The sequence below is a fragment of the Eulemur rufifrons genome, chromosome 18, assembly GCF_041146395.1.
Source record: "Eulemur rufifrons isolate Redbay chromosome 18, OSU_ERuf_1, whole genome shotgun sequence".
In the NCBI taxonomy this organism is placed as follows: domain Eukaryota; kingdom Metazoa; phylum Chordata; class Mammalia; order Primates; family Lemuridae; genus Eulemur; species Eulemur rufifrons.
Genome location: NC_091000.1, coordinates 44323549 through 44344751, shown reverse-complemented (window position 1 = coordinate 44344751; position 21203 = coordinate 44323549). Strand labels below are relative to the sequence as shown.

General features: G+C 33.5%; 1 protein-coding gene across 3 annotated transcripts in view; it reads left to right on the top strand.

Annotated features, from left to right (window-relative positions):
- Positions 1 to 21203, top strand: part of FSTL5 (follistatin like 5) — a 642677-nt gene that overhangs the window by 114997 nt on the left and 506477 nt on the right. For 2 of the 3 annotated variants that reach the window (XM_069493244.1, XM_069493243.1), the window contains exon 3: positions 2660 to 2690. In XM_069493244.1, the coding sequence (XP_069349345.1) occupies positions 2660 to 2690 (31 nt within the window). Of the gene's footprint in view, positions 1 to 2656; positions 2691 to 21203 lie in introns of all 3 variants that reach the window. The other variant, XM_069493242.1, reaches the window with a different exon arrangement.

The following is a 21203-nucleotide window of genomic DNA, read 5'->3' as shown; positions in this document are numbered from 1 at the left end:
CACAATAAAACAAAAGCCAAATGAACAAAAGCAAACACAATACCTCTTTGAACTTTATTCTCCAGCTACACACCATTTCAGACTTTCCTTTTCCACTCATGTTTCTCTCATTCAATTTTTACCACTTCATACTTTTCTCAATCTTCCTCTCCTTCCTTGAATAACTTCAATTTAACGTCTAAGTCCAGAAGAGCGCCAAAAACAGTGTCAATAATTCTATCTATGCTGATAAATCTAATGAGCATTTTCTTAGAAATAATTGTATTCGATCTCTCAGAAGAATTCTATATTATTGAAAATTTCCCTTTTAAATAATGTATTCCTTGGGATTCCATTATTCCTTGCTTTCCTGATTTTTCTCCTATAAGTTTTTATTCTTCCATTTTCTTTTGCTGGCTAAGTAAACTTTACATTTTCTTATATATTTTCTAATAGTTCCAGATAATCCAACTCTACTCTATGTTGTCCTGATTCAGAATGATTTACACATAGACTGGTAATTTCAAAATTTATATATCTTGTTGAAATATCTCCCATAAGTTTCAGACATTATAACCATCTGCCTACTGTGCATCCTCAGAATGATAATAAAAATAAATTCAAGGTCAACATGTTCAAAAATCAAATCCATGGAAAATTTGAGGTCTATTATCTCTTAAGAGACAGAGTAACAAGGGTGACACTGGGGCTTTGCACAACTAGCAGAATGAAGTTCCTGCTACCTGAGATGAGGAAGACAGTCAAAGAAGTAAGGGAAGATCAGAAATGCAGTTTTTAACACTAGAAGTATGCTATGTTATTAGATGTCAACGTAGTGATGTCAAAAACACAATTGGACATATAAGTATGAAGTTTAATGTTGAGGTTTTGCTAGATACATAAATCTGGGAGTCCTTAATAATAGAATGGTACTTAAAGCCAGAAGGTTAGATAAGATCACAAAAGGAGTGAGCTACATGGAAGAAAGATAAGACCTCAGTGCCTGGGAAACTAGTATTTAGGAATTGAGGAGATGAGGAAGAAACAGCTAAAGAGACTGAACAGGGGTGGCCAGAGAGCTAGAGGAAAATTCAGTGTGGCTTTGCTAGAAGACAAGTGAAGAAGAGATAATAGTGTTTCTTCTTTGACCATCTTCCTCCACTTAGGGATAACTCCATCCTTCTAGTGACTCAGAACCTTGCAGTCATTCTTGTCCTCTCTGTCTCTCACATCTGTTTATCAGCAACCCTTGCTCTCACTGGATATTTCAAATCCATCGCTACCCCACTGTTCTTTGCCATTGTCACCGTCTTTTTCTGAATAGAACTTATTACCATCTATGTAATATGTTCCATGAGGACATGACATTTTTTTCTATTTTGCTCACTCCTTGTAGACTGATCACTTAGAATAATTCCTGGCACGTAAAAAGTCATCCACACGTACTTGGTGAAAGAACGAATGACTGAATGAGTGAATATTAACAGAGAAGACAGAGAGAGAGAGAGAGAGAGAGAGAGATTTTCATTAACAAATATTCCTTTGGAAAACTTAAACCTGCTAGTCCTGTAATTATGAAAGAATAATGCATTTTTAAAACAAGTAATTTTGTTATTTACATTTAAATTTTAGTTTAAGTAACTACCAGATACTCTAAATTAAAAATAAATCAGAACTGGAAAAATCAATTAACTAACAAAGAGCACAACAAAATTCAAACACAGAGGTTGGTTGAGTTAGAATGAGAGAAATAAAGCACAAAGTCTTAAAGCTTAACAATCATATCATTGGGCTGGTTGATTCAATAAATATATATTTGTTGATATGCATTTTATTCTCAAAATCTGAATCTGGGATTAATGTTTACAGCAAAATAAGTTTTCATTGTTTTACCCTCTTTCCAAAATTTATTGGCATTTAAACCATTCTGCAGTTCATTATTTGTGTTATTGTTATTTTTATTAGAAACATATTTCAAAATTATTTCAATGTGAGACCCTGAAACTTTTAGACAGAGTAAACTATGCTTGAATATTAATTGAGAAGTGCACAATATCAACTTTAAAACTTGAAAGCAAGCTAATTCTTTTGGGGGTTGCCTGGTAACTAATAAAGAGTATGTCAGATTGAGAGAAAAGTCTGACTGGAGCAGCCTTTGAATAAATAATAGAATTGTTGTCAACTTTAGCCTTAAAGATGTGAGAAGGGGTCCAATTCTAAATTAAATTGAATGAAACACAGTTGAAATCTTTTGTGTCTTTTTAGTGGAATTTTCTACTATGTGCCCCTAAACTTGTTCCTTTGCCAACAATTTATGATTAATGTAGAGCCCTTGAAAGTGAATTCTGAAGGCATCATTCAATATCTGTTGGAATTAAATGGAATGGCTTAAGGCATTTGAGAAGCATGGCTATTTATTATTCATTAACCATTTGATTATTTATTTATAAATCCACATTCATATAATTTATTGGTTTCATAGAGAAATACATGGTCTACCAAGAGTTACTACTACTCTAATAAAATATTTTATATAAGTATTTTTTTAAGGTAAGAATAGTGTTCCTGGGCATATCTATAAAACACATTTTGACAATTCTTTATAATGATACTTAACGTCAGACTATTGCTCACATATTTACTTACATATTTTGACCTATTTCTGTTTTAATTCCAGCAGGAAAAAAATCAAGAAAGTTCAAGAATCAAAGGTAAGAAATGAATGTTTTAAGATAATAATTATATAAATTCATAGGAGAAAGAAAAAGGGTGTGATGCTACTTTGTAGATAAAGCTAAAAATGAAAAGAATGATAATTCAAAATCTTCCATGTGATTATAAATCCATTTTGACCCCTTTGGGGATTCTCTATTGATATTTTTCTTCTTCATATAGTGCTCTTGAAAGTTTCAACACAATTTTTGGTGCATTCCCTCTGTAGTTCTGGTGTAATTCCTCCACCAAGCCCTGCCCTACAAGTTGGTGTTCTATCAAGTCTATGAATTGGCAGATGGATCTTATCAAAATATATCTCATAGTGAACCAACTATTTAGTCACTGCCAGCTCAGTATATTTTCTACAAAAGAGCTGGAAAATAGTTATTTATATTTTAACAGTTAGTAATAGATCTTAGTATGGCATAATCAACACTAGTCAAACATAGAAAGACTCTTTTCACTATAGAGACATTCCCAAGTTTTGAAATTTATTCATTGAGATAATAAATTACTCTAGGTAGATTGTCATCTTTCAATAAAAGGTTTCCATTAACTTGTGCTCGTGCTGATCGTAAGGATGGAACATCACAGATTTTTCTTGGGTTAATCGCTCTGGCCTCTCCGTCCACATGCTGGCCCTTGTTATCTACATTTTGGGCTTCCAGGGCTCACTTTTCCCAAGGGTGTCCTAGTCCTGTGCCTGTCCATGGAGTAAAGCACAATTGCCCTAGTTTCTTCCCTCCTTTTTGAATAGAAACATATGTTTATTGGGTTTTTTTCTTTCAGCGTTCTACAAAAATTTTTAAAAAATTGTGGGGAAGTTACTAAGCTTACATGTGCTCCTGAGTGGTGAAAGGGTAGTTACACTTCTGAGAGTCCCTGGATTGGCGATATAGTCTTGCTTGTTTATAACAAATCCAAATACAGTCCTCTCTGCACATTTTCCCACAACTGACTCACTGCCACAGTATTTTTTTCCATGTTTGGTCATCTCATAAAAAAGATATGTATTTTTTATTTTGCTAGATATATTTTGTTCAAATGAATTAGGTAAGACTGCCCTTCCAGGAATTCCCAAACTATTTGTGTTCATTTTCAGCAAACTGAAGTATGGCTTGTTATTTTATATGTAAAATTATTACACTTATTTATCCTCAAAACACTCATATTAGCTCAAAGTTATATACTTTTGTATTGCAAAAGGGAATTTTTACTTCAAGATGTGCTGTATGATGTGCATTTAAATGATATATGCATCTGATGCAAACTGAGTGCACATCTTCCTTCTTGCGAAGGGTCCCAGTGTTTCAGGCTAATCTTAAATCACATTTGTAATTCTGTTATAGTGGAAATAAGTTTAGTGTAGCTTTCTTCTTGATGCTTTATTGCCTTGGGGTACATAAATCATATCATGTGAAGTAGTAGAAATTATGTTTTTCAAACTACTGTCTAGTAACATATTTTCTTTTATAATGTAATAAAAATTTAAAGATGATCCTCCTCATTCCTTTCACTATTATTAGCGGACACATGGTTCAGAATGCTGAAGGTGCATTATGGCTTCCAGCTTCTGACCTGTAAGCAAATTGCAGATACATGATTACATCAGACTTGTTGCTTATCTCTACTTAGAAGGGTTCTACATTTTTCTTGACTATTTATGGGAATGATCTTGAAATGTTATTTTACTGGAAACTAAAGTGACCATTTAAAAATGTTTTTAGATGTCAATATTAAAACAAACAAAAAAACATTTCAAGCCATGAAAGCAATAGCTTACCCGTTACCCATTGGTAGATGACAAAAATTCTGAAAATCAAATATTTTACATTTATTGATAGCTAATTATTGAAATATGAGCTGTGTCTCACTTCATACTAGTAATCCATTGCCAGCTAGTAATTCTCTGGACTTCCTGACTAATGGTTAACCTCATTTAGCAGAACACATTCATTACATTATTGGAATGTATCCAGGGGAAGTCTTAATCTTATTTCCTGCATTCTGTGCCTATTTCTGTTTATGACAACAATCCCAACTTAATGACACCAGTGCCCTGAACTTGCGCTAATACGCAAAGCATTTGTTTAAGATAACCTTCCTTAAAGTTGCATTTGAGGATTATAGCTGGGAAATGAAGGCAGTCCTACAGATTTTAGAAAAAGGGTCCACAAACAGCCAGTCATATTTAAACACTGTTTTTCAGTAATAGTATGGATTTAACATTTTAAAATATTGCACATTAAATGTTTAACATCCATTGAGAATTTCATACATTTTATTAGAAAATATTTTCCTTTGAAGAATATTTCTAGAATAAAGAGTACAATAAATTAGTTTACTTCTGCCAATATTTCTGAGGGAAGTATTTAAATTTATGGTTGTTTTATTCATTTATATTTAAGAGCATCTCCCTAGTATTCTCAGTGATGAGAACAATAACTGTTTTTGAGGAAGATGGAAATAATTCTTAGTTAACAAATAGCTTACAAATAGTTTACAAATTCTGTCAACTTAGTAAAGTTTTTAGTTTTCCAAATAATTTAAAAGATTTATTGCCATCAGAAGGATAATATTTGTGGGAAATGTGCACATGCCTGTGCTTGGCATGTTCCTCAATATTAGCTTTACTCTTGCCTTGTAAAGAAAAGAGTGTCCATCCACCAAAAACGTACAGTTGCTTTTATCACACAATTTTTTCCTTCTCCCTTTTTAAGTGGACACTCTTGGCTCTTCCCATTCAAAAGTGATAAAAATAAAGATTATTTCCCTTTTACTGCTAGTTATATCTTGGTTATTTTAAGACTACAATTAAGAGACCCAAAGCACTAAAGATATTTCCCTAATGGACATTTTCATGCTTTATTTTTAAATACCTAAATTTTGTTAAATACCTATTAGCTTCAGACACTGTGTTGAGTTTTTACATATATCGTCTCATGTTAATCCTCAAACACATGCTATTAGATACAGTTTAGCATTTGTACATGCCAGCATTTTGAGAAGTCACATCCAAAGCAAATAATTCAGATCAATAGTATGATTTTTCTACTATTTTAAAATGGGCTGTTTATATAAAAATTGTGTGTGTGTGTGTATGTGTGCTATGTTGCCCAGGCTGGCCTTGAACTCCTGGGGTCAAATGATACTCCCACCTCAGTTTCCCAAATAACTGGGACTAAAAGTGCATGCCACCATGCCAGGCTTAAAGTGGGTCATTTTTTAACCAATTACCAAATGTACATTAGGTAAATTTAGTATACTGTTAGCACCAATGCCTTTTGCTATTTTTATTGATTTTATAAATATGAATTTTATTATTAGTGCTATTTTCCTTTAATGACATGGTTACAAATATTGTCCTTATTGCCAATTTATTTAAATACTGCTTAGTGCTTTATAACTTAATAAAAAATAGACAATGATAAAAGCAACATAGTACTATTCCAAGGGACATATCTAGGATTTGTACTACCTTGTTTACTAAAAACTTGTGATCTTTCCTTAACCTCTCTAGATACCATTTGTCTTTTATGGTAAATATGAGCATAACATATCCATGGTTATAAAAGTGCTTTACATATCTGAAATACTAAGGCTTATAATTTTATAAGAATATTACATAATGCTATTATTACAAACATTCTTCAAAACTATAATTCTCAATAAATGTCACATGATATTAATAAATATTAAGTTATATATATTCATGTACATGAAAAAAGTAAGCCACATAATTATTCTTCATATGGAGCTTACTACATATATCAAACAATAAACTAAAATAGTATGCTAAGATCATACCTAATCAAATTAAAGGTATGTATTTGAGACAGTAAATGTTATTAAAGAACTATAGGTCCTGCAGTCTTTACACACACACACACACACACACACACACACATTATGCACATACATATGCATTAAGCTCTATTTTCTATTTATTTTTACACAACCATGTGTTCAGATTCTTCTTTATTTTCTGTATTTCATATTGGCACCTGAGCAATGATGAAAATCGTCCAATCTATTCAGGGATGTATATGTGTCAACTAGGGTAGAGGGAAAGTTGCTATGAAGACTAGAATGTTTAACTTCTAATTCGAGATGCCTGAATATTCAGAGCTCTTTCCATTAGAGTTTCTGATGTTGCCTCAGTACTTCAAGGGCAAGTAGCTAGTCAGGAACAGTGATTAGACAGGAGTAGACCCTCAGATTCTTATTACTGAAAGCCATTGGTTATTATTACATCATCTAATGAAAATATCATGTAAAACTAAAAGGTGGTAATTCAGTATATGAACTCTTATTGAGACTCTTTTTTTAATTGTTGGGTGTCTTTATAATTACAAAATACAATATAGCCAGTACCATAAGTAATACCTAAAATGGAGATTATAACAACTATATGAAATGCAGATTCACTATATTTTAATGGATTATAATATCATACATTATTATGAATGTTATGTTCTTTGGTTTTCAGTCTAGAAGGTTATTTCTGAGGCTAATTACTTACAAGATTTATTAAAACTGTGGTTTTTGTCTATCACATTCAATGTTTATAATCCTCAGAAAGCTCAAATACCTAAAAGACAAGAAAACTCATTCCTCATTCCTTGGTTGAAGTATCAACCAAGAAATTGATAGTTTATTTGCTTATCTGTTTTTAGAAAAAAGTAATACTGGCTAAAGCTCAGACAAGTGTATTTATGGCAGACTCGTGATAATAATTCTTAAAAAATAATTGTGTTGTAAAAGAATATGAGGGAACAATAATTAGTTTCTACTATAATTTTATAGCATAGCAATTGTATTATATCAGAACAATTATATTTTCACTCTATTTGTTTTATTAAAAACTCATTTTCAAAATTAAATGAGGGCAGAATGCATTCTCATGAGTATTGATTACCTTGTAGCAAAATATCAGTTTCCCATATACACAACTTGATAATGTATGATTGACTGGCAACTCTTTAATTACCAATATTAGAATTTGAAATATTTCAATCCCTTTCACTTTACACCTGACTTAACAATATGAATACAAATTGATTTTTGAGTAATAAGTCAATTAAAAAGGTAATTCTCAATTATTATGAACATATTGCCACACTTTTCAGATTTCATTAGCTGACATCTGTTCCATTTATGATCTTTACTATTAAAAAAGTCATATCTCTTTATGTGAGTTTTATTTCTGTGATAATGTGAGTTTTTGAAATAAAAATAATAATAAATTGAATGAAAATTCTGGAAGCCCTTATATATGTAAGTTAATAATTGCTACTTTGACAAACTTTCAAAAACATAATTTCAATTCTAATATACAATTCTATAAAAAATTCATTTGGAAAATATTCACTATAAATCATCTAAATGAGGCCTCCAAATGCTTCACTAAATTACTTTCACATAGTATAGATTTCAATGTAAGTAATAACTTTCTTCTGGGAATCAAGGTAATATTCACCATCTATCCTTTAAAAAAAATCATTGAAATAAATTGTTACACAGCAAACAGGAAGACAAACATCCTTCTCTATATCATGATCTTATTATCATCAACCAGAAGAGTTTTCAAAAAGTAACTGGTCATGTTTCTTACTTATGCTATGAAGCGCCAAATTTCTATTATGCCAAAAATATCACCCTTTCCCCTCTCACACCCATTTTGCGTACAATCTCTAGTGTTCATAAGGTTACCAATAAATCATTTCATCCAATGGGTCGTTTGTTTGGATTTCAGGGTGATTTATTTTGCAGCTCACTTTGCCCACTAGGAGGCAGGGCCACTTCAAAGATGTCAACGCATAACTGAGGTTTGGTGATGTTGAGGAAAACAACCCAGAATAACTGGATGTTGTTTTTTAAATAAATAATTAATGCTGCACGTGATATCAAATTAATATTGTGCAGACATTGAATTAGGCTTTTCTTTGCATAATTCAATGCACTACTTAGCCTGTACACCAACATCTCAATATTGTTCTTCCCTTCAATCATCAAAACAAAATCTCTTTATTCTAGACTTTTAACAGAAAGCTAAATGGTTTCCGACAAAAGTTTTATAAAACATTCCATTAACTGTCTCATGAAATACTTTAATGTCATGTTTCAAGAAATATCAAGTAATATTGACCAAAACGTTTTTGATGGCTTCATTTATTTAGCTTCAAGGAATAACTTCACTTACCTACAATGGTCAGCCTTCATGATAGAGCAGTTCTTGAAATGGTTATATGGACGTTACGATTTTTTTTTTTGCCAAAAGTGGCTGTTTTAATTGCTAATGAAAAAATTATGTCTATGACTTTTCCCTTTTTGCTTTAATCTCTCCAAGCACTTTAAACATGAGATTTTGCTTTATTATAGAAAGAATATTTACTCAGGTTTTTGGAATATGTATTTCTTCCATCTTTCCTGAGAACTTAGCATTTAATGTAATAAATTGTAAGTTATTTGTAAGTTATTTGAAATATTTTGGGGATTATAAAGAATATAAATTTTATATAAAAAAGGTTTGCAACTTTCTAAATAATATTTTACCCAACGACTTCTAGATGCTAAGTAGATATATGCAAACTTTTTGTCTATGATGGATTAATTGAGAGTCTTACCAGTTATGTCAAAAACCAAATAATATCATTTCTAAGTAATTATAAGATATATTTCACAGTATCAGCTCATTATATTAGTAATAATTCCTTCAATTGCATAAATAACAAGATAATAATGTCATTCTACTAAAATTGACATCATTGTTTCTTAAATTGTTGGAGCATGGAATCCTTATCCATTGGACACTGGAAAATGAATTGGAGTCAAATATGCACTATGCTAGTCTAAAATTTTCACACACTCTTTAATGTTCCTTACCTTTGCTTCACTAAACATTTCCAATGTATTTGACCAAGGATTCCTTTCTCTCCATCACCTACATTTCTGGAAACAGCTATTATTATTCAAAGCACTAAATTTACAAGAACCACATTCTGAGAAGTACTGTCTTCCACAATACTTTTCAAGATATGTCATGGGGTTTAGATGCAGTGTACTTAAACTCAATTATTTACACTTCACTTATGGTCTCTGGATCTTTTCTCATCTGTAATATAAATATAATATGACACAAAGTGCTGTTTTAAGTAATTTTTCATAAACATCAGATATTTTTATTTTCTACTTATTTGTTTTCCTTTTTCATACACCAATTTTATTTTATTAATTTTTAATTTTTTTATTTTAATAGATTTAAGGAGTACAAGTTGAATTCCATTATATACATATAATATGTGTATATATACACACACATAATATATGTGTGTGTGTGTGTGTGTGTGTGTATATATATATATAGTATAGAGTCTGGGCTTTTGGTGTACTCATCACCCAAGTAGTGGACATAATACCCCACAGATAAATTTTCATCCTCCCCCTTCCTACCCTCACCCCTTTTGAGTCTCCAATGTCCATTATACCATTGTGTGTGCCCTTGTGTAACCATAGTTTATCTCCTACTTATAAGTGAGAACATGCAGCATTTTTTTTTTCCTGAGGTACTGTGCTTAGGATAACAGCCTCCAGTTCCATTCAAGTTGCTGAAAAAGACTTTATTTCATTCTTTCTTATCAATGAGTAGTAGTATGTTCTTAATCCACTCATCAGTTAATGGGCACTTAGGTTGATTCTGTATATTTGCAATTGTGAATTGTGCTGCAGTAAACATATGAATACAGCTGTCTTTTTGATAAAATGATTTCTTTTCCTCTGGGTAGATACCCAGTAGTGTGAATGTGGAATTGAATGGCAGATCTATTTTTAATTTATTGAGAAATCTCCATACTGATCTCAATAGATGTTGTACTAATTTATATTCCCACGAACAGTATGTAAGTGTTCTCTTCTCACTGCATCTGTGCCAACATCTATTTTTTTTTACTTTTTATTAATGGCTATTATAATTGAAGTAAGATTGTATCTCATTGAAGTTTTAATTTGCATTTACTTGATAATTAGTGATGTTGAGCATTTTTTCAAGTTTCTTACCATTTGTATATCTTTTTTTGAAAAATGTCTGTTATTTGCCCACATTTTAATGGAGTTTGTTTTTTTCTTGTTGAACTGTTTGAGTTCCTTGTAGATTCTGGATATTAGCCTTTGTTGGACATACAGTTTGTGAATATTTCTCCCATTCTGTAGGTTGTCTATTTACTGGATATGGCCCTCAGGCCCCTGAGCAGTGGTGTGATGGTGTGATGTGGGAGGCTGTGGTAATGGTGGAGCTGCCCACCAGGACCAGCACCAAGTGGCCCAGGTTGGTGTTATTGGTAGCTGCAGTGGGTTGGGCAGGTTAGTCCCCAGTCCTTCAGCTGCCTGTAATAGGGTGGACGGTATTTTCCTAAGTGTGCTTAGGGAAGCCTGGTCTTCCTTGTCCCTTCCTGGCTGTGTGGTGGCTGTATCCATACCACCTTGAACTCAGCCTGAGGGCAAGGTGTGACCAGTATTAAACTCTCAAAACAGAACCTGCTACGGGCTTGCAATCAAGTGGGGGGCAAGGCCCCTTTCAGGCAATCAACAGTGGCAAAAATCCGTGGGTGAGGAGTCCTCTGCTCCCATTTCAGTCTCATAGGAGCCAATAGCAGGGCAGTGAGAATTACCCTAGTTATGTGTAAGACAGCTATAGGAGAGATTGGGCTTTCCTGTCCCTCCTTAGGTAGGCAGGAGCACAGCTTCCTCAGCCCATGAGCAAGCACTGTCCAGCTTTAAACTTCCAAGATGTTACCTTGGGCCTGTGACCAGAGAGGGTGGGGCCCTTCTCAGGCAGGCTGTGCTGGCAGGAAACTGTGGGGAGTGCAGTTTGCTGGAGACTTGAACCCACAGCAGCTGGCTGCAGGATGGTGGGCACCATTCCATATGTGTGCTGAAAAATCTGATTTCCTTTCCCCTCCCCAGCTAGGCAGAGGCTGCAGCCACATCAGCCCAAATTCAGCCCGAGTGTGACTGACTCACCACCTGTCAAACTTCCAAAGCAGTGCTTTGGGCATGTGACTAGGGAGGGTGGGGCCCCACCCAGGCAAGCAGCAGGGGAGAAACTGTGGAGAATGCTGTGTGCTCACATCTCAGGCTCAACAGCAGCCTGCAGCTGGGCGGTGGCGACCTTCCAGGGGTGCACGTAAGCATCTGGGCTCCTCTGTCCCTCCTTGAGCTATTCAGGGCTCAAGCTGCTCTGGGAGCTTCCCCGGGGTTTCCACATGGACTCCCTTCCTGGAGCAAGGACTGTGCAATTTCCAAGCAACTCCCTACTTTAGGCCTGAGGCCGGTATAGGTTGGGCATTCGTTGTCTTGTAGCCAAGATCGTAACAGCTTGTCTTGGAGAGTGGAGTTGTCTATTTTTCTGCATCCAGGAACTTCTCCCAGCTGTTAGTCCTGGGCTGAGCAAGTCGCCCTGAACCCCCTTCTTACCTACTTTTGGTGCTTTCTATTGCTTCTGTGATAATCCCAGCATTCCCTCTGAGAAGATCTGTTCAAAATGTGAGAATCTTCTTACTCTTCTGGTTCCTTTCTGTAGAGGAGGCAGATATTACCGGTGTCTTTTTGGCCATCTTGATCCTATCTCTCTGTTTTAAGTATTAAATGAGGTAAAGTGTGTGACCCTTTTGAATAAAATGAAAAGTTCTTGGTTTATGTGAGTTCTTATTTCAATATGTTTTGAAATATTTGTTATTTTTTGAATACATCATGGTAGAAACATGTTTATAAAAGAGCCTCAATTTCATAAAATATTAAAATTAGAGATCAAGACATGTTTATTTACATGTTGCATCATTATTTTACATAACTGTAAGTTATAATTCATATATTTTCCAAACTTGAAGATATGTGACCTACTGATGTCAAATATCCTCTGGGTGTCTTGACATATATATTCTTAGACTAGCACAATTCCTACCATGTTCCTACCATGATGCATTAAGCACCATAATGGAAATAAAAAAGTAGTATGATGTAGACAATACTTTGAACATGAGCATATATAGATGATGTTTTCCTTATTCTTTAGAAAGTAAAGCATTATTCTCTGAGAGTATTAATTTGATGTTCTAATGGCTTATGTTTAATAAAGAAGTTTATAAGAAATCTTTAAAAAGGAAAAACCAAACTTAATTGAACCCATTGATTGTGAGTTAACTACATTCTACATGCTACATTTAGAAACAACTGCTTTGTGCCAGAAATTGTGTGGTAATGTTAGCATGACTGAAGAATTCCGAAAAGGAAAACATAATGGTAAGCTCAGCTGCATCAGATAATAAAGTTTAAATAAGTAACTTTATTAATTTAAATATTAGAAAAAGAGTTAGGTGCCAGGGAAATTAAGATTATAGACAATGGTTTTTCCAGGTCCTCTGCCAAGTGCTTCCCATGTACTATATTATTTTCTATAACCCTCAGAAGAATTTTATGTACCAAAAAAATGGTAAATTTCACTGTCGATCTATATATCTATCTAAAAATTACCCTGGTTACCATTTCGGTACATATTAATTTAGAATATATTACATATACATATATATTTGCAAAAAACTTTCAGTGTTGTTTTGGAAGTATTAGTGAATACCCTTGTTTCTCAAAAGTTTGTACATGTTTTGGGGTATATTCTGTGAATTAGTTCACTCAGTATAACCATTTCAAAGACCAATTAGCATGCTTTCCTTTTTATAGAATTTTCATAGAATCTAATAAATACAAAGCTACATTTCCCAGATTCCTTTACAGTTAGACTTCTAGATTTTTTTTTATGTTTCTCCTATCAGATTCATGCAAGCTTGGTCTTTTATGGGGTGACTTATTGAAATCAAGCCCATTTTTGTGGGATATCCATTTTCATTTCACAGATAATGGCAAAGGCAGTGTGGTTCTGAAGCCAGAAGATAGAGTAAAAGCTTTCTTATATAGTTAGTTCTGATAATGATAGAGGCAGCAAATCCTTTGGTGTTCCAGTTCTGTGGTGGAGTTTTAAAAACTGTTTCTAACAGCTCAATCTACAGCTCTTTTCTTCAATCCCATCAGCTATTTTCTATATCCCTTAATAAATATCTTTTACTTAAATTAAGCAGTGCAGATTCTATTCTGTAACAAAGATTCCTGATCAATGCATCAGTCCATTCTAGGACTACGGTAAGTAGAGATCTGGTATGAAAAAATAAATAGGCAAGGTATTGAGATTGGTATCAGAGATTGGTTTACCTTGTTCACTGGAAAAGACTGGGCAGTGAACTTACCTGCATGCTGGTGTGGGCAATGACAACCTGTAGGGACAAACTGTTAAGCCCAGATGGGATGTAGCAAACATATGAATGGTTCAGACACATATTAAAACCAGATGGTCCAATCTAGCTTGCAAGCATAATTCTAAGAAGTTCTTGAGTCAGACATAATGATGGTTAATACAGTCACTTACCCAAATTGATGTGTTGGGCATCAACTATGTTCCAACCATAGTTTTGGGCACCAGAGATATACTAGTGAAAAAACGGGAAAAATTTTCTTTGTGGATCTTAGATTGCATGTCCTAGCAAATCTGTTTATACCATAGGATAGTTGATGTTTTCCAGCAACCAGCTAAAATCCCATGAAAAGATCAGAAAGTTTTTCTTGTAGACTGTGAGACCATGAGCAGTCTCTTAATCTTACCCCTAAACCTCTTTCCAGTGGTTCAGAGTCACAGGAATTAAATGGTAATTTTCATGGTTTATAAAAGAAAAGTACTCCATATATTTCCTCTATTTGGTCTTCCTCAATATTTTATTCTCTCAAAGATGTGAAGCAGCAATGGCTTTAATATGATGACTTAGAACACATAGCAATCTAGCTTATGGTTTACTCTCAAAGGTACCATAACTTTTCTTGGTTTTTTTTGTTTTTTTTTAAATGGTAAACCTTCTGCTTTACTATACAAATTGCTATACTTTCATGAACAAGATAGAATTTTATTATTTATTATAATTTTTAATAAATTATATTTGAAATTTCTTCCTTAAAAATATTGGTAGGAAGTATATATGCAAATTATATATAAAATGTTAATATATACCCTGCAATATTATAGATCATAATAAATAATATATTATGTAAATATATCTAATTAATATAATCATAATATGAAATAATCATAGATGTGATTTATTTTCTATTTATGTATTTGTTCTGCTGTTGTGTGTGTTGTAAGGCTTTAATATAGAACTAATATTTATCAGTCTCTTGCTATGTACCACAAATTCGCATTATTTTTTCAGCTTATTAAATCTTGAGAAAAAGTTCTGAGAAATAGGTATAATTTTACATGTAAGGAAAATGAATCTTGGAGATTAAGAAACTTACCCAAGATGATGCAGCTAATAAATGCTTGAAGCTAAATTTTTTAATTTGTTTTTACTTGAAATTGTCTTCTTAAAATTATTCCTATGCTTCCTATTGCATGTGCAATAAAATATAGTTAAGCCTTTCTAATTTGGGGTAGATCTATATCTGAGAATATGTTCATCATTTGCAACTGCATAGCAACCAATATAAAGTACATTTTGTGTCCATTACAAGATGGGAAAGTCCTGCTTTCTTAAAATTTGAATAAATGAGTTAGTACTTTAGATGTCAGAATTCAGTTGAAAAAATTATGCTTCATAGCCAATAAAAATGTAAACAGGTCGAATATTGTAAAATGGGAGACAAACTTTTTCATAAGAAATGTAATTTCTCTGTGATTTAAAGAAATAAAAGATTAATTTTATTTACTTCAATAGCAATTTTAAAAGATTTTAATAATTAAAATGAGGACATGAAAGGACCTTTCATGAGCTGTCTGATAAGGCAATAATTATTTGGTTCAATCAGCACAGGGCACATGATAATTACAGAAAAATCATAATTGTTATTTGAAGTACTTTTATATTTGCTTGTTTATTGTCTTCTGTTTTTTTTAATTAAATAAGAAGTAACTTCATTCTCTTTTGCCTGGCTAAACAGAGTCAAATAATAATGCCATGTGATGAATAGTCCAACGGCCTGGGTTGCAAGCTGGCTTTAATGTTCACTAGCCATGTGACTTTAGGCAAATTACCCAATTAGCTTGAGACTCAATTTTCTTTTTCTCTAATTGAGGGCCAAACAATAGTTCCTATGTATTTGGGTTGTTGTGAAGATTAATTATGATTATATATAAAAGTGTTTGAAACAGTTTCAGTTTTGTAGTTAATACTCAATAACTATTAGCTTAAACACTATTGTAGTTTACTAAGTTAACTCCTTATGTGAACTAAGACTTAGGGAATCATTTGAGGACTATACTATGAGTCCCTGTGGATGGCGGCAGACAGGTAGGTACCTGTAGTAAGAAGATTGATGCCTTTCAACATGGATATCATTTGTAACACTGAACTTAACCATCTAATATTATAAATATTAGATATTGGATTTAACTTTAACTAAGCAGAATTACCTGTAATCCATTTTGTTCAACAACTTAAGCAGTTTAGTTTTGTCCACACTGTGAGTTTATCCACAAAGCCTGTGTCCCATGACATTGGTTAATTAAGAGATGAATGTGTAGTGCTACTTATTCTAATAAAAAAGAGTGGATAAATCACATATTTTTTCATTTCCTATAAATTTTCTCATTTATAATTCGGTGATAGCTTTGGAAATTTTTTCTGGTGAGGTTCAAATAAGATAATGAATGTGATGATGTATGATACATTATTTAGGAGGTTACCTGGAATCTTGTAGGTACTCAATGAATACTAATTATGTTTAAATCAAATTGTAGCTTGTAAATACAGATATAGATAGGTAGATATTTGTATATGTATATATACATATTTTATATTATATATAATCTATCATATAATTCACATTTTTATAAGCTTTTGTAGAAACGAAATATATTATAACTAAATATATTTATTTGTATATACATATATACTTAGATATGTAAAGACATAAAATTCAGTCACTTTCTACATTTTGAAAAGCTGCTATGTATTATAGCATAAGCACACACACACACAGACAACCAGTTTCTTTAAGGTTAAAATCAAGACATTCATTTTTTATATCTTTCTAGACACCCTGGCAAATGCCTTCTTTATAACAGGTATTCATAAATATTTGTGAATAAGTGATGAATGAAGTAGTAAAACATGTTTAGGTAGAAAATGTCAGTATACTTTCATATGAAAGTATTTAATGCAACATACCATGAATTAGACTATTTCTAAGTAGAAATGTAATATATTTTTTCTCAAAATTAATTTCTTTTCATAGTGTTCTATGTTTAAGCAATAGCAAATATATTCCATTTTCAGTCATCTTTTATAATGTATAATCTAGAAAAACAATGTGGCATAGTCTATTGTTAACTTTTTACATTTATTGTCATACAAAACTTTTTCATTTAATTTCAATTTTAATTGCAAATTTGGAAGCACACATTTTCTTTTCTTTTTTTTTTGTAATTATTTTTAATGTAGAGATGGAGTCTTGCTATGTTGGCTGTTTTCAACTCCTAGCCTCAAACAATCCTTCTGCCTTGGCTTCCCAAAGTGCTGGGAATTTCAAGTGTGAGCCACCATGCCTGGCCATTGAGAATTAAAAATGGATTGGTATCTGGATCATATGTTATGATTAGCTAAATTTTTAATGAATAGTTTATGTATATTGTGATCAGTGCAAACTGATTTTATTTCATAATCTGCTTTAGGGATTATACATGTATTACCAACATTTCATTTCCCTTAGTTGAGAAAAAATGTGTGCCATATTGCAAAAACTGCCAAATTTCAGATGCAGGGAGAAAAATATTTCTTCATGGCTGATGGCAAAGTCAAATTATTATAGGCCCAAATAACTTGACTAATATTATCAAAGGGCTATAGAACCAACAATAGTAAGTTTATTAAGTTTTTATTAGGATAAAGGTACTTAGATATTAATTAGTGTAGTCATATGATAAATAATATGTGGGCAATTTAGACTTTTAACAGATTGTTTATTCATTTCCAAGTTTTATACTTAAAAATTATTCAGTATTGGTTGATGGGGACAGTTAGTGTGGAAGAAAGGTCTCTCTAGACTGAAATGAAAGAAGGGAAAATATTTAGCTCCTTCGATGTAGAAGTTTAACTGTGGAGTTCCAGAAGAACAGGAACTGGACCTGATCTTATTTGGGGAAGAGTGTTTTCTCAGGTTTTCTGGAACTTGAGAGCAAATACTGAGTTAGCAGGTAGCAGTCACTTTTTTTTTTTTTTTTAATTAAAGAAATGTTAAACTATTGGACACAAAACACAAATATTATGTAGGTAGACAAAAACAGTTTATGACAAGTAGGTGTTAGTGTCAACAATGATTAAGGGAGCAATAATCTAAACTGCACTTATGGCTTCCATGATGTACTTCAGTATTATCAGCAAGCATTTTATAATTAATAATTAATCTTATCCAATATGCTACAAAGAAAGAAAATAATTATCCACAAATTCAAATTACTGTGACCAATTAACTACAATGTTAAATATCAATAGCATTTTTGGAAATTAAATGGAAAACAATATTCTAATGATGCAAAACCTATGATGTTGGGCTCAACCTATGTTAACTTGAAGAATCTTGCTTAATACATGTTTTTACCAGGCCCAACTCTAAAATTTGTGAAGCCTGGACCAAGAGTACCAATATTGCACTCTGCCTACCTACATACCTGGGCTTGCCCTCCTTCTCTTCTCTCACACATAATCACATTCCCTTTCTACACTTTCCCCCTGGGAAAATTAAACACTAACAAACAAGCAATGTCTGCCCTGGGAAGGGACTTGTGTGGGTCCTGGAAGTAGGCTCAGGGCCATTGTTAGGAAATTTGGGGGTTTAATTACCCTGAGCAAGACCCAGAAGAGGTCCAAACACAGAATTGGACTTAACCCCAAGAACTGCTTGCCTTGCGAGGAGGGAACGGCCAAAGCCAGGGGCTTAGGGAAGGAACCTAGCAGCCTACTCACAGTTGGCACTGCTTTAGAAGGTATAATGAGTTGGAAAATACATTTTAAGAAAGGTATAGTGATAGGGAAATTTGCATTAGGGGAAACTTTAAAAAAGGGACTACGTTGGAAGAACAACAGCTTACATGAGATGAAACCACATTTTGAAAATCTTGAGAGTTTGACAAACTTGCTAGTACACCTTTATATATTAAGAAAAAATGCTGTCCATTTTGTTATCTCATCCTCGAACATATTTTATAATTCTGACTCTATCCTCTGCTGATCCTATTATCCTGACTTAGTAAGTGGCCTGCTGGAGGTATGAAAATAAACAACAAAAACGCCCAAAATATCACACACCTTCCAGTTGACTGATCTGTGTTGTTGTTCTAAGATGATCCCGTTTTAATCTACTCTTCAAAATGGCAAAGGAAACCCTGCATTGAGTCATAATATCTCTGTTGCAGATCTGTTAATCATACAACTTCCCTTTTACATGGTCATCTTGCAGGTACCCAATAACTTTTATAATAATTTCTGCATGATGCAATGGAACTCAGAAATATTGAGTCATTTTGTCAGAGAAAAACATGCTTTACTTTTATTTTAGAGCTCTGATTATTTACAGAATTTATCTGAAAAAACACAAGCAAGGTCAGGTAGAGCTGTTTCAAAGAGTTTGGCTATTGTCTGGCTCTTCCTGAGAATCTACGTGATGCCAGCCTTCAGCCCATCTGTTACATGGTTTGCACACCACAGGTCCTATGATTATAATTACAGCAGGGCAAACCTGCCCGGGGTTACCACAAAGACTGACCTTAAGGGGCAATTATAAAGATTAGAAGCAGAGGGAATTTCCACCTTCTCCATCTAGATTTTTTTAAACTTTACTTTTAAACCATTTAACTAAACTGTTAGGCCTATGTCCAATCTTCAGTGTGGTCATTTTGCTTGGAATTTACCAGAACTGTTATAGGACTTCATAAATTCACAAATCCAATAACAATCAGGGCTACTGATGTACTGATGGTTAGTGTAGGTATTTGTCCCCCAAAGATGCTAAAATAGGTCAGAAGAAAAATAGCTTTAACTCTAACACTACTTCCTCCAAATTTGAAAATCCATTCCAATTCTCTTTTACTTCCCAAATTTATGCCCAGCTATGTTGTGAACTATATTTCATCCAAAGTTCTATATTGAGATTATATAACATTATAAATATACTCAGAAAATGCCAAGAACATAGTGATACTCCCAAAATAATTATAAAACTCATTCTTATTTGAAACCTGGGGAAGCCATTAGAGAAATTTAATCAGAAAACTAAATCTCCATGTAAGTTAAAGTCCAAAGACACTAAAATCCAAAAGAATTAAAATTTTAAAAATATCAATTATCTTTCCCCTTTAAGTTTAGAGAAAACCAAAATTTTCCCATTTCTTATCCTGCTCAGCGTCGGCCCTGGGAGTGTCTGAGCGTGGTAGTGGTAATGTCGTTTCCTTCCGCAGCTGCAGCCTGGCCAGCTGTTTTCTACAGGGTTGATCTTGTTCTCTTACAACTTCAGAATTTGAATTAAATAAGTACCAAGTTTGATGTGCCTCTCTTTCAGAGAGTGCAAAGATTATCACAGTCTGTCTTCTTATCAAATGATTTTTGAAAAGAAGCTCATTTTCAGAACCTAGACAAAGTTATCTGACACAAAATTGTGTTTTCAGAACCCCAAATTTAGTTTTGGCAAAGACCGTAACAGAAACTCAATGCTATCTGAGGAAATGAGGCTAGACAGTGAAAATATGTTTTGTTTCAGCCACTCCAGGAGGCCTGTTAGTGTATACCAGCTGCCCATATTCGTGAGCTTTGACAGTAATTTCAACCAGAAGACTCTCACCAAGAGGTTAATTATGGAATAGCATTTACTGTATCTGGGAGAAGAGTAATATGTAGTTTTCTTTTTCATCCAGCATATTAAACACATTTTAATCTCCTGTCTCAACTGAACTTCCCTGAAAAGCAACGCCTTTGGAAAAGCTTATGTGCTAACATTTTATGGTGAGCATAAACCCAGGAATTGGAGGGTAAAGAATAAAGGAAAGAGGAAGAGAATGTTGGAGAGACATAGAGGCTGTGCTTTGCCAACTTGGCCATCATACTTTATGACAGGCTAGTTATTTGGTCTCGCAGTACATCGTTAACGAAAGTTTATGAAGCTACTTCTTGGACAAATAGCTCATCCATAGGCAGGAAGGGAAAATAACTTGTCTGAATTTATCCAGCAGCCCCCATATCCCATTAGTCAAAGCTTGCCACACAAGTACTAACGGCCCCGCCCCACGCTTCCAGGCTGTGATGTGTGCATGCTAAATTGTATCTGTGCCTCTGTGGGCAGTGTGTGGTGTGGCGTGACCTCTTACTGGGGCATGCACATGAACATCAGTGAGTGCGAGCATTCCTGAAGGACCATTTTGAAGGCCG